Raw genomic sequence first — 14,993 nt, 5'->3', positions numbered from 1 at the left:
GGGGCAACCTCTGTATGTTGTCGTGGAAGGTGACAAGAGAAAACTGCTTTTCTTTCAAAAATAAAGAAATTTTTTAGTGACCCTAAACTTTTACACAGTAGTGTATAGCACAAGTGATCATATGACTGTAGCATCAAATCCTGTAAGGGGACTATTAAACACAGTAGAAGTGATAAAGTCTTGAATTGAATAAAGTTCAAACCAACCTTATTAACTGTAAAGCAATTTAAAAAAAAAAAAAAACCCACATTTCGTATTGCTGTGTCAGTTCAGGGACAGAGAATATTAAAAAAAAATAAATCCCTCACAGTCTCGTATCCCAAAAAATGAACATGTTGCGGGGTCTCGAAAAATACGGTAGTGACAAAAAAAATTAAATTCACCACTTAAAATAAAAATGTTTGTTATCTGCATACATGTACTGACCTGGAGAAATCACACTGCCAGGTCAGTTTTACCATATAATGACCACAGTAGTAAAAGAAAAACAATTCACAACATATGATGAAAACAGGAGGAAGTAGATTAGAAGTGGCTCATAAGTGTAGAAATAACATTTCTCCGATGAGATGCATTACAGTTTCTTATCTTTGTTGAAATGAGAAGGACTAATGTAATTAAAAGGAACTAGTCACGCTGTACTGTGTATGTATAGTTTGGTCTGTAGACATGATACAGGAGAAGCTGAGCAGAATTACATAAAAGGTTTGTTGGAAAAGTTTCAGCATGACTTGTATTTTATTCATTGAAATCTCTTTTGTTTTGAGCATATAGGAATCCAATGGGCAGTCCTACTAGTGACTGACAGCTATTTCTGCATGCAGTCAGGGGGGTCGAGTGTCAGTAGAACCACTCACTGGACTCAGTAAAACTTATATTAATCTGATCATTATATCCTGCCTACAGATAAGATACGATTTTCAATTTGACAGATTTCCTTTAAGGCTTTCAGAATAATATGGCCTTTCTGCCAAAGATATACAAGTTTTTCATTTTAACTGTTAAAGAAGAAAAAAAAAAAAATGAAGAATGAAAGGTGGTAAGAAGTCATGCTTTTAATTTGTCTTCAAATTTGCAAAGACAGTTGTGTCATTATGTGGCCGGCTCCTCCACATTCTCATAGTACCATATACAATGCATTGTGAAAACCTTCCAGCTGAGGATTATTAGTGTTGACATCTGAATGTTTCCAGTGTATAATATCTGCTTTAATAGATGCCTTGCGCGTCATGTGTTGTGTTCTATGGCATCTAGGGCACATTAACGCAGCCTCTGCTAGCCAACAATCCAACATCTCTGGGATAAAAGGAAAAAAAAAATACAACAATGTTGAGAAAAATCAGAGCTGTAACACCAGTCATCTCGGAAAGGAAGGAGAGGAGCTGTCTCTTCATGCCTGGGGTTCAGACTAATAAAAAGAGACTAGAGAACTGAAACGGAAGAGGGATTAAAAAAGAAAAAAAAAAAAAAAAAAAAAAAGAGGATAAAAAAAAAACCTGCTTCAACGACCTTTAGTGCACACAAAATCGCCAGGATATGAACAAATGATTTGCCTTACATGCAAGTCTATGTGCTTAAAAAGATAACTAATCTCCGTGCTGGCATCGTAATGGTATGTACTTATTTTTTTTGCATTTAGTAGTGCATAGTGCATGCTTCTACGTCTTAGTGCTAGACCTCTGAGGACTGTGCCATTATGCTTACACTTGCCTGCATTGTAGTCAAACATTGCAAGCAGAGATCTTAGTGTTAAAATCTAAAGATTCCATTCCACTGCAAGTTTTATATGAGAACTCTGTGATTTCCTGGGGGAGGGGGGGGGGAATCTAAATTATAGGTGCAATGAGGTCACATGACACGTCCAACTTTAAGGGCTAGCACATCAGCAGACCCAGTTAGTGCACAGCCAGCCACTAATCTTATCAGATGTCATCAGCCAGGGTTCCATTCCTCTATGGTGTAAAGAAGGCAGCAATAGCACGGACCTAAAGGGGAGATCGTCTCTACTGGACTCTAATGAAACGTCACATCCTTCATTTTAACAAGCGTCCTTGCAAGCCCTTTAAGAAAAGTCCACGACTAAAGAAAGAACAATATCCAGCAGCGTGAGAATAAAAAGGTAAAACTATAAGCAAGAGGTATTTATTGCATTCCTTGGTTATTCAGTGCCACCTCCAATTTGATGCATTTGTATTGAAAAACAACAGCTTGAAAAATTGCAAAAATTATATAGTATCTGGATGAGATTGTAAATTGTGAATATTAATTCAGTGTGTAAAATTTAATTCTAGCATCGAAAAAAATGCCTTTTTTTGGTTGGATAAAATGGTCCAAAGCAGAGTCTGACAAGTCCATGCAATACCCCGGCTCGGAGGTGGTGACCAAGACTTTGTTAAGAGAATTGCAATGGCACCTAGGAGAACGTGAGCGACTGCTACATGAGATCGAGAACGAGCAGAGGGGAAAGAAAACGGGAGCGGATTATAACTGGCTGAGAAATGATTACAGCTTGAAGCCGAGCATCCCCGTGACAGAGCAGAAACAGCTAGAGGTTTTGTGCTCCCAGATCCAGCCGTGCCATACAGGGACGGTGCTGAGCAGGTAACTCTTCTCTTATTTTAACCTTGCTGATAAAAATAAAAAAGAATTACTAAATTATTAACGTGATTTCTGGGGAGTTTATTGAACATGTATTTCACTTTGTAGTCAGACAGATTAAGACCTTAAAGTAAAAAAAAAAAAAAAAAAATCTGCAAAGCCCTTCAATGACTTTACAATAACTTTTTGCACCTTACTGCAGCTTTAGCTGCACTGGCAGAACGTTTTAGTTATTAGTGTCTCAACCACTCAACCATATGTACAAGACAAAGGGATGTAGAATGTCATACTAACATGCTTTAGAGGGATTGGTTTGCATATATTAAAAGGATATGAAGTTTTTGTTTGTTTTTTTTTTACTACTTAGAACCCGATTACAGATTTATGAAGGCCAGCATGACTATCTGCAATTGTAGCCATCTACAGGGAAAGATCCGTCAGTCAAAGGAAGCAGGGCAGGCAGAAGCAGCCGGGCACCAGCCGCTTGGACTCATCATCCTAGCTGCAAAGTCAACAGTTGGCTTTTAAAAATCTGTATTCTCCGAAACGCTGTAGCAAGTCAAAGACCTCATACAAAGCTACAGTGATGGAGCTCGTCCGAGCACTAAGAATCAGCTGTCGGGCTCCTTTTATCCATCTGTTACAGAGTTTCTCTGTGCCACTTAGGACCATAGAGCAGAGAGATGAGCCAAACTTTGATGTGGTCCTAAATAAGCTGAGTAGAGTTCAGTAAAAGGGCTCACACAGATGAGGGTAAAAAATAAAATTGGTATCTGCAGGTATTCAACTTTATATTTTATTGCTCCATTGACGAACCTTTGCCTAGGCTTCAAAATGAGCACCAAGATGGCAGAAATGGAGGCCTTAAAGGGGTATTCCCAACTCCAAGATCCTATCCTAATACGTAGTACGTGTAATAACTTTATCAAATACCTCCAGTTAGAAATGAAGTATAGTTTTTCTGATTCGCCATGTCTCTTTCCTCATGTGAAGGCATTGCAGGAACTTCAGTATCCATGGTTACGACCAGGGCTGTGTAGTCGGTAAGCCCAACCTGCGACTCCGACTCAATTTCCCTTCCACCGACTCCGACATATAAGCAATATATTGCTTATATTTAAGTGAAAAATTTATTGTAGTACAATGTGAACATCAGACATTTAATCATTTTTATGATACAATAATCAAGATATTTAGATAGAACATAATATATATTTATTGGAATACAACTTTAGAACACAAAAAGCTGTAATAAATTGTAAATATGTAATACACTATGTAATATCGATTACACACACACACATATATATATATTTTTATTACAGTATATATCTATAACACTATGTAATAAACTATGTAAGTGGCAAAAAACAGCTTTCAACAAAAACATACTAAATAACATTTGTGCATTCTATGAATTTGTTCTAAGAAATAGAATTGCCTCCATCAGATCCTCCTTCATAGATGACCTCAAATCTGACCTAATAATTTTAAGGCCAGAGAACAACCTCTCTACACTAACTTGGGTTGGAGGCAAAGCCGTAACCACATGGGCAACATCTCTAACAATTTCCGGGTATAAAGGAATTGCCTCATGCACAGTCAGTTTTGATGAGCGGTTGAATTTTTCTTTTTCTTTGAGAGCAAGTGAAACATTTTGCTGAAATATGGTCAATCTGCTTGCTATAGGAGACGGAGTGAAATCTTTCCTTGCAGCAACGCTTTGCCTGCTCCATATCATCCAAATACTTGTCAAAGTCAAATTCCTCATCTGATGAGGATGAAGATATGGCAGCAGTAGCACTGTCAGGACCCAAGTCCTCTTGCACCTGGCAGTCCTCCTGTAGGCCACTCGTCCTAACTGCTACCTCAGTCAGAGCTTATTTTCCTTTAGTAAGCTGCTGATCATCAAGCAATATACGATGACTTGGGTCCACATAAACCGCTGCCAGCAAAATTTTATTTTCCAATAGCTGTGTCTCTCTCCATTTCATTGAAGCAGAAATACCATCTGCGATTAAATCTCCTCTTTGGGACAGGCAAAATAGCAAGTTCTTCCACTCCCATATGAAAATGCCAGGAGTTAAATCCTCAGCTTGTAATTTTTTAGTCACGGTAAATAGGTGATTAAACAATTCCTTCAATTCAGCCACCTGTGTCCATTGACCTTCATTTAGGGTTACCTGAGGGTTTGCCATATCTATAAGAAACAGTTTTAGCCATGATCAAAACTGGGGGGGGAGGGGCGGGGGAGGGGGGGGCAGAATCTCATACTGCACACCCCAGCTGCTGCAGAACCTTATACTCCACACCCCTACACTTGAAAATAAAGCCTGCACCTTAAGATGTGGTGAATGCAGTCTATTTATTCTAACTATCAATTGATGTTGATGTGTTACTGAAGACGAGCAATGCCTGTCCTGGGCGTCCTTTTGGGCAGCTATGAGGTGTACCTGACTGGTTCTAAAACAGTGTTAGCGCCTGTGTGCTACCCGGCTTTCATTCTTTTTGGTACAGATAAGATATGGATAGACAGATATGGATAAATGGACAGAGCAGATTTCTAATCTGCTTTTGCCATTGAAAACAATATCTATGAGCTCAAAAACCTTTCAGGTCATGCGTTTTTTTAAAAAGCTGATCTGCTTTTGCAGCTGAAAAACGTATCCTCAAAAACGCTGTGTGAATGTAGCCTTAGATCAGGAATAGAACAGCCATTTATAGGACATTTCATAACTTTCCCAAATTCCTATGAAAAAAATATTCAGCACATTCTGCATTGAACTACTGTACCCAATTTATTATATATTTTAGGATTCGGAGTCGGACCATTTTATACAGACTCCACGACTCCGACTCCACAGCCCTGGTTACGACCACTAGCAACTAGCTGTCATATCAATGGTCGTAAACCTCCTACAATGTCTGCACACGAAAGACATAGCAAATCAGAAAAACTATACAACATTTCTAATTGGAGGCTACTACTACTGCTGCTGCTACATGGGATAGGATCTTGGAGATGGGAATACCACTTTAAGTGGGCCCCCAGCTGCCATGCCAAGCCAACGTCTCTAATCTCACGCTGAAACAATTAACCATTTAAATGGTTTAAAATTAGAATTCTTCTGTCATAACTAGTTTGGATTGTGGTGTTGGGTTGATCTAAATATGTTAGATCTGAGTCCCAAGAGGACTCCGTATATCAGATGATTTTCAAATTGAGTAGAGCTTCGATCGGAGCAAGGTGATGAACAAATGAACACAGACACAGGTATCTGAATTCAAGATGTTGCATAGCATTTACTGAATTCGGCTTGGTCTATATCCTCTACCGCAAGAGGCGTACACATTACATCATTACATCATATCAGAATTAGTTAGTAATTACTAATTATGGTGAAATGTCCTAAAATACATTAGTGATCCGGTAAATATGTAGATAACGGTCTTATCACCAGGTGACTCATCTTAGACGTGGATGAGAGTCTAAAGTTTAATCATCATCATTAGCCACCATACTAAAGGGCCTTTTACATTTAGCGATGCACCAGCGATACGACCCGGTCAGGATCGCTGGTGCATCGCTAAATGATCGCTAGTGAGCTTCCACACAGGAAGATCTCACAGCGATGCAGCAGCGATAGTGGACGATACTTACCTTTCACACACAGCGATCCTGACGTCCTCCCGCCCGCGTCCAGCGTCGCTCGTCTCACACAGCAGGAAGCGCCCGACGAGAAATGGAGCCGCGCGATCAGCGGGGGAGCCGGTCGGAGGTAAATATCACACATAGCGATATCGCTAGCAATATCGCTGCTGCGTCACAAAACCAGTGACGTTTTAGCGATATTGCTAGCGATATCGCTATGTGTAAAACCCCCTTAAGCCTTTAATTAATTATATGCTGTCATTAGCTACCTTAATCGATACTGTGCTAAGTGGTGACTTGCGTGTTTAGCAGTTAGAAGTACTGGAGGAGAGGTTTTATTAGCCAGAAATATGTCCAACTCATCTAACGTTTCAAAGTTCATTGTTAAACATTATCTTGAATCAATAAGTATTGCTTTAATATAATTCTAGCTATGAGAGCCATAGTGTATCACAGATATTCTAAAAAGGGCCTCTAAGTATTTATAGAAGGGTCTCTGAATACCCCATCAGTGGGTTGGTCCAATTCCTATTAATTCTGCTATATTTTTAAGGAAACACTATCTACAGCTATGAACTGCTATGACAGCAATTTATGCGTGCTCATATGCCAGTCTTTTCCTGGGGCCATGGGAGAGATCGATCTTTGCCAACACTGTGCCCCTGATCTACAAAGACATTTATGGGCCAGGTATAGACAATATCTTGGTCTTCTGGCAGAGTATTGAGGATGAATTGATTTTGTTTTGTAGATCCCTCCATACTGAAGTGTACACTCATTCTTTGATCAATGGGATTCTGACTCTAGGATTGAGAAATCAGCGCTAGCTACGTTCATTGCTGTTAGCGGCTGGCTGCTCCTGAGCCGGCCATTTTACTACATTGTATGTACCATTATGTCCTATGTCAAGAAGGATAATATAAAAAAAGAAAAAAAGAGACCACCCCTTTACCTAGACCAGATTTCCAGCCCTACCATACATTATGTACACAGGCCGTCTACTTATAAAAAACACTTGTCAATGCAGTTTTGAAAGGTTGTCTCAAAGAGGTTTGTGCTCAGGAAGTTGGGCAAAAAATAACCTGTCATAACTACTTTGGAACTTGCTGCAATATCATTATTCCTACTCTAAGCAGAGAAATGCTGGCTACATAAATAAGTTATTAACCACATATTTTGCCCCTAGATTTCGAGAAGTTTTGGCAGAGAATGATGTGCTGCCTTGGGAAATTGTCTATATATTCAAGCAAGTCCTGAAGGATTTCCTGAGCTCCTTGGAAAGAGAAAACCAACAGGTAAAGCTGCTGGACATGTGGAACGCAAACTGCCCCGTTAACTTCACAATGGCAGGCGATTCAGGCCTACACAAGGAGGAGATACCAACCGTATCCAGCTATGTGGACAGGAATACACAAAGTTTGTTCCCAACGTTTTCACATCGAATTTGGAACCTGCCCTATTACTACCCATCGGGTTAGAACAAGGGGTCAGGGTTCATTGACGAATCGCTTCCATCACCAGAGATCTGCTACCTCCAGCTGCTACTGGTTGCAGAGCACTGCGTGACAATTCAGATTTTTATAAAGGATCCAGTCAAGACTTCTATGCAGATTTTATTACTAGAAAACATACTAAGCAATCCTATTTTTAGTGGGGTATTGTAACTATTTTTACAGATGATAGACTATATGTACATTGTATGACCCGACAAAGATTATATTTTGTACCCGCAAGTGATTTGTGTTTCAGTATTTCATGTACAACTGATGTTCCTGTATTTTATATGCAAGTAGGTGCAGATAACAATTGATGTTTTGTAGATAGTGAAAAAAAAATACTTATAGTAATAGATATGAGTTCTGATAAAAACCACAAAACAGTATAAATGTATTTTCCACATATGCATTATACGCAAGTTAGCCTGGCTGCTCATTTAAATATTCCTTTTTTTTCCATCTTACAAATAGATATATCTCACAGTTTTCAAACTGGAGACTGGGGCCATTTTAGCCTCATTCTTTTATAAAAAAAAAAAAAAAAAAAAAAAAAAAAAAAATAATATGTCATCAGCATCTCACACTCCCTTCACAATGGAAGTGACCAGAGTGAAAATTGCATGATTTCAACGTTGAGTTTCTTTTTATATAGCTCACAATATGAAAATAAAAGTAAAAATGTCAGCTAAAACGTAAAACAGAAACTTACATTTAAAGGCTTTAGAGTACAAAGCCTGCAGCCACTTTATGCGACTACAGATTTGTGAGTACTCACAGTGCGCGCAGTGCGAGGATTTTCCGGTGCCAGCAAACATGACCTTGCATACATGCAGTCACATACAAACTAGACGTGTCCAGTCTCGCTCAGTACACTTGATTTGAGAGAAGCAGGATGAGTTTAGTCGGAATTTGGCTGGAAGTCTGCAAATCGAATACTTTGCTCCTGATAATAAAGAATCCACACAGAGAGCATTCACAAGTGTCACCCTTGCACCCCAAGGCTGGACAACCCCTCTAACGTAAAAACCTGATCTGTACATCATTTCTGTTGTCACCATTCTCATGTGCACACATTGTATTTTTTTTCCTGACCAAACTGAAAAATTGCTGCGTTTTTGAAAGAAGCAGAATGTCAATACTTTCAGCATTTTAAGTGCAAAAACCTAAGGAAGTTGCATCGGTTTTTTTTTGGGTTTTTTTTTTTTTTGGGGGGGGGCACTAAACTTTATCAACATACACAAGAGACAATAAAAACAGGAAAAAACTGCTTTTGTAAACAGCTTCTTTACTACCAAGAAAGCAGATTTTGATTGCAGAAAATAACAAAAAAAAAAAAATCACAGCAAAAACGCAAAAGTGTGAATATAGCCTTTTTGGTAACTGGAGCGCAAGTACAAAAATAATCCCTTGTGGACTCTCTCTAGGCTCCAGGCTATGTAGTAAAAACCGGTCAGATTTTCGACAGATTTAATTTCATGTGTTAAATCCGCAGCTAAATTTGAAGTAAAATATACAATAAAAGCTGCACAGAATAGATGCAGCTTTAGTTGCTCAGATTTTTGCACCAGCTCCACAGACATGAAAGCGACTAATGAAGCAATAATATTTTTATTTCTATAGCGCCAATATATTCCGCAGCACTTTACATTTAAGAGGGGACTTGTGCAGACGACAGACATTACAGAATAACAATATTCTCATAAATCAACAGGTACCAAGAGGAATGAGGGCCCTGCTCACTAGCTTACAATCTATAAGGAAATATGGCAGACACGAAAGGTGGATGGTGACAATTGCTTGTAGTGTTCGGACCAGTAGAAGCAATTAAGAACCGATTCGTTATAAGGGATAAGGTTTTGTGCTAAGCAGACTTTTGCCTGTGCCGGTCGCATTAGACAATCCTATGCAGGTACACCAGTACTGACATTTCTAGGACATGGTTAATGCCTATGAAAGCACAATCTTTTATATATAATTTCTGAATTTTGTGTGAAACAATCATTTTATCATGTAATGCAGACATTGCTAGAGACCAGGATAAAAATAGTACTGTTATGAGCTTTTTCCCTAAAAGTGTTCTATGCAAGCCTATGGGTGGTAATAAAACGTTATCCCCATTTTGCCACGTATGGCCACAGTTGTTACCAGCTTCTTCATTTTTATTATGTAGTTGTCTTTTATTCACCAGTTCTGTAAAAAAAAAAAACCTATGGGTGTGCAATCATTGGGATAGATCCAGAAATGAACTTGATCAAGGAAGAAATGAAGTGACGCCTGCCACTGCTCAAAATGAAGCAGTGCAAATAGCAACACTTATCACCGCCCATGGGAAGCAACATTACCGTCCTAGTAGATGTGTTCTAGTTGCAAGATATTCTAAGTTACCATTTATTTTATATCCAAGGTGAGTTTTATAGCTGGTTTACTCATTTATTAACTGCAGCATATAAGGACCAGACATGTAAACAAGGCTGTCATCTCCTGACTCCGCAGAGTACAATTATAGAGACAGTGATATACAGCGGCGTTGTTGTTGACAACCTTATTTCCTCTTATGGCTGCAGGGCAGCAAGACTTAAACAAAACTGTCAGCAGGATTGAGCCGTAAAAACTAAAAGGCATTGCCATAATAGCGCTGTGATGCTGATTAATCTGATACCTGATGTGAAGGGATCTGCTCAGTGGCTAATTAACCCCTTTACGACCTTGGACGTATAGGTACGTCCAAGGTCGCCTCCCTGTTTGCTTGTTTGCTATGGGCTGATGAGCCCGCAATTTTTTCGGCACATGTCAGCTGATTTTATTAGCTGACATGTGCCAATACCAGCTGCAGCTGTTAACATAATAAATGCTGCTGTCAATCTCTGACAGCGGCATTTAACATGATCGCGCCAGAAGAGGGTCACAAATCCTGCCCAATGGGTACCTGTATCACATGAATGTGGGTCGCCAGCAGGTTGGCATGACAACGTAGGGTATGTAGAAGACCCCTGTGGTTGTCAATGCCGGATAGCCACGAGTGCCACCCAGTGGCCGACACTCATAGCTAGTGAGCATTTTAGCTTCACATAGCAGGGCTGAAGTGTTGGTGTGTTTAACACAAGCAATCAGAAAATCACAGCTTCTACTCTCCCATGGGGACTATTGAAGCTAGTAAAAAGTTATAACAAAATGTTTTATTAAATAAAATATAAAATTTTAACTCATCCCCCATTCAAAATAAAACAATTAAAAAAAATAAATAAATACAAATTTGATATCACAGAGTTCAGAATCACCCGATCAGTATTGAAAAAGAATTAATCTGACTGGTAAACAGCGTAATGAGAGAAAAAAAAAAAAATCAAAACACCAGAATTACTTATTTTGATTGATGCAACATTGCATTAAAATGCAGTAACAGGATATCAAAAGAACATATCTACACCAATCTGGTATCAATAAAACCATCAGAACCAGGGCCCGAAAAATAGAGCTGCTAAGGTACGGGTCTCAGACAATGGCGCTATATATATATATATATATATATATATATATATATATATATATATATATATATATATATATATATATATATATATATATATATATACACACATATACATACACATATATATACATACACACACACATATATTATATACATATACATACATACAAACACACACAAACTTTGGATTTTTTTTAATTAGTTAAATAAAAAAGAACCTCTACTTTTTTGCAATTTCACTGCATTTGGAATTTTTTACCATTTTCCGGTACACTATATGGTAAACCAATGTAGTCATTCATAAGTACAACTTGTCCCGCAAAAAACAAGCCCTCATATGGCCACACTGACAGAAAAAATAGAATTAGACTTACCGGTAATTCGATTTCTAAGAATCTTCCATGATGGCATAGGTGGTTGTCTCCACACCCTAATGTGGGACAGGAAGCACAAAGAGGTTAAAAGCCCCTCCCACGCGCCAGTGACTTATAACGAACACCATAGCGGTGGTTACCTTTAAGCTCCCCAGAATACTCATTGGAACATAGGGAGGGAATTAGTACTGTCGTGGAAGGTTCCTAGAAACCAAATTACCGGTAAGTCTAGTTCTATTTTCTCTAGTCACCTTCCACGACAGGATAGAAGGAATACCAACTAAGGCCGGTTTCACATTTGCGCTTCAGGGCGCAGCAACGGCCTGCTCACGGGCACCGCTAAGCCCCGCCCCTACCGTGCCTCCACCGGTAGCTCCGCCTCCGGGCGCATGACGCTGCATGCGTCCCCTATCTTTATCACTGAGGACGCAGGCCGTGCGCAGTATGCGTTTGGCGGCGCCTGCGTCCTTTTGACGGTGCGCCGAGCGCAACCAAATTGCAACAGGTTGCGTTTGGCGCTGGTCGGCGCACCGTCAAAAGGACGCAGGCGCCGCAAAAACACATACTGCGCACGGCCTGCGTCCTCAGTGATAAAGATAGGGGACGCATGCAGCGTCATGCGCCCGGAGGCGGAGCTACCGGTGGAGGCACGGCAGGGGGCGGGGCTTAGCGGTGCCCGTGCGCAGGCCGTCGCTGCGCCCTGAAGCGCAAATGTGAAACCGGCCTAATACAGCACTGGGGGGGGCCACGGCCTGGAGTACTTTCCGGCCAAAGACTAGATCCCTATAGAACAATAAGTCCAATCTATAGTTTTTTGTGAAGGTATGTAGTGAAGACCAATTGCAGCCCTGCAGATCTGTTCGGTGGAAGCGTCTGCTTTTTCTGTCCATGAGACTGATGTGGATCTTGTAGAGTGGGCCTTGACCCCTGCCGGGGGTGTCATGTCCTGAGCAAGGTACATTTCGGATATGGCCTTTTGATCCAACTCGAGATGGTGCTTTTTGCCACCTTCCTCCCTTTACTCCGACCCGATGGATGTACAAATAAATTTTGGTCAATTCTCCAAGAACTGGTTTGTTCAAGGTAGTATAAGATGGTATGCAGAACATCGAAGGTATGGAATATTCCTCCTCTTTTGGATTGGTTGGATACTAGCAAAAGGAGGGGAGGACGATTTCTTGTGACCGGTGAAAATCGGACACAACTTTAGGAAGGAAGGATGAATCAAGATGAAGGACTATAGTCATCTTTTATTATTAAATAAGGTTATCATATTGATAAAGCTTGTAATTCTCCTACACACCTTGCTGTGGTAATAGCAACAAGAAAAGCAGCTTCATATGCAAGAAATTGAGGAGTGCAGGAAGACAGGGGTTCAAACGGTGGCCGTGTGAGCCCTTTGAGGACTACATTTAAGTCCCAAGGAGTGACAACAGTCTGCCTTCTGGGATGCGATCTGAGAGCTGAAGTTATGAATCTCTTAATCCAACAGTGGTTGGCCAAATCCTGATCGAACATAGAACAGGGCGGAGACCTGAACCTTCAGAGTACTAGGTTTAAGGCCAAAATCTAGCCCATTCTGTAGGAAGTCCAACACTTGCTGAATATTTGGATTGAGTGGATCAGGCAGATTCTGGAGACAGAAGGATGAAAACTTCTTCCATACCTTACTATATATAGCATTCGTAACTGGCTTCCTAGATCTCTGTAAGGTAGAAGTTACTGTGTCTGAAAGCCCTCTAGGTCTTCGCACCAGGGCCTCAGTAGCCAGGCAGCTAGATTCAATATTTGAGGTTCTGGATGAAGGGGTCCTTGTAAAAGGTCGGCTTCCACCAGTAGGTGAACTGGGCCATCTATATGCAGCTCAAAAATGAGGTTGAACCAACTTCTCTCCGGCCACATTGGGGCCACCAGGATGGTTGGGACCCGATCCTCCCGGACCTTCCGAAGAGTCTTCACCAACATTGGGATTGGCGAAAAGGCGTAGGCCAACCAAAAGCTCCATTTCTGAGCAAAGGCATCCACTGCCCTGGCGTTGTCCCTGGGATTCAGGGAGAAAAAGGCTTCGACCTGGGTGTTTTGACCTGACGCAAGTAAGTCGATTTCGGGTAGGCCCCACCAGTTTACCAACATCTTGAAGACCCTTTTGTTCAGGCTCCATTCCCCTGGCTGTATGTCCTGTTGGCTCAGGAAATCTGCCTGAAAATTGGAGGCTCCCTTTAGCTGGACCACTGTCAGGGAGAGGTGCTTTTCGGCCCAACAGAATATTCAGCCTGAAATGCCCCTTAAGCTGTTGAACCTTGAGCTCCCCTGGTGTCTGAGGTGGGCTACTGCAGTCATGTTGTCCAAATTACTTCTGACATGACATCCAGAGACTATATTGCTTGCGGCCAGGAGAGCCTCCTCCACTGTTTTCAGTTCCCTGAAGTTGGAGGATTTGTTGCTTATTCTCTGATCCCAAAGACCCCGGAAAGGAGTGAAAGAAACTATGGCACACCAGCCTTGTTTGCTGGCATCGGATGTTATCGTAACCAGGGAGGATTGTGACCAATTCAAGCCTCTGCAAAGGTTTCTGGGGCTCAAACACCACGCTGGAGAGGCTCTTACATGTCCTGGAGTGTGTACTCTCTTGTTTAGAGAGCTGGGATTGTCGTTCCACGTCTTGAGAATGTGGGCTTGGAGAATTCTGGAGTGGGCCTGTGCCCAGGAAACGGACTGAATGCAGGCCCATCATGGAGCCTAGTACTGACATGGCTTCCCGAAGAGTAGGGGATCTTTGTTTGCTGAAACTTGTGATTTTTGCCATTATTAGGCTAGTTTCACACTAGCGTTACAGGGCGCAGCGCAAGGCCGCCGCTCTGTTGCATTTGTGTGTGCTCAGCGCAGCGCCAAAAGGGTGCAAGCGCCGGCAAAAGTGTGCCAGCGCACGACCAGCGTACCCAACGCTAAATATAAGGTACGCTGATCGCATGCAGCAAAATGCGATCAGAGGAGCTGACCGGAGGTGGGGGCGGGCTTAGAGGAGGCCGTGCGCTGCGCCCTGTTACGCTAGTGTGAAACTAGCCTAAGTCCGGCGATGGTCTTCTGGAAGAAATGACATCTGCTTCCCAGAGTCTAACAGGACCCCCAGAAACTTCCTTGTTTTGGAGGGCTGAAGCTTCTTCAGATTTGGCAGCCACCCCAGCGATCGCAGGATATCGAGAGTTTTTGATACGTGGTTTCTGAGAACCTGAGCAGAGGAACCTACAACTAGTAAATCGTCCAGATAAAGAACTATGCAGACTCCTTGCTTCCGGATATATGAAACGGCTTCTGCCATTATTTTGGAAAAAACTCTCGGCGCCGAAGAGATGCCAAAAGGGAGCACGTTGAACTGGAAGTGC

The 14,993-nt window shown here is 41.3% G+C and overlaps 2 protein-coding genes across 2 annotated transcripts in view; one reads left to right on the top strand and one right to left on the bottom strand.

Annotated features, from left to right (window-relative positions):
* The window catches only part of TDRD9 (tudor domain containing 9), a 320,208-nt gene that overhangs the window by 280,281 nt on the left and 24,934 nt on the right, over positions 1-14,993 (bottom strand). The gene's annotated exons all lie outside the window — the stretch shown is intronic.
* RD3L (RD3 like) lies at positions 1,509-9,875 on the top strand. The gene is made up of 4 exons (XM_073570220.1): positions 1,509-1,612; positions 1,937-2,119; positions 2,292-2,601; positions 7,437-9,875. Exons 3-4 carry the CDS (start codon positions 2,303-2,305, stop codon positions 7,726-7,728), a joined length of 591 nt encoding a protein of 196 aa, XP_073426321.1. The 5' UTR covers positions 1,509-1,612; positions 1,937-2,119; positions 2,292-2,302; the 3' UTR covers positions 7,729-9,875.

This window comes from Dendrobates tinctorius, unplaced genomic scaffold (assembly GCF_039654945.1).
Source record: "Dendrobates tinctorius isolate UK_male_01 unplaced genomic scaffold, ASM3965494v1 ptg000006l, whole genome shotgun sequence".
Taxonomy (NCBI): Eukaryota; Metazoa; Chordata; class Amphibia; order Anura; family Dendrobatidae; genus Dendrobates; species Dendrobates tinctorius.
This window is presented reverse-complemented; position numbering and strand designations above follow the sequence as displayed.

Coding starts and splice junctions, on each gene's coding strand:
- RD3L (XM_073570220.1), top strand. CDS start 2,303: ATGCCTTTTTTTGGTTGGATAAAATGGTCCAAAGCAGAGTCTGACAAG. Junction 2,602..7,436: donor ACAGGGACGGTGCTGAGCAG/GTAACTCTTCTC, acceptor TTTTGCCCCTAG/ATTTCGAGAAGTTTTGGCAG.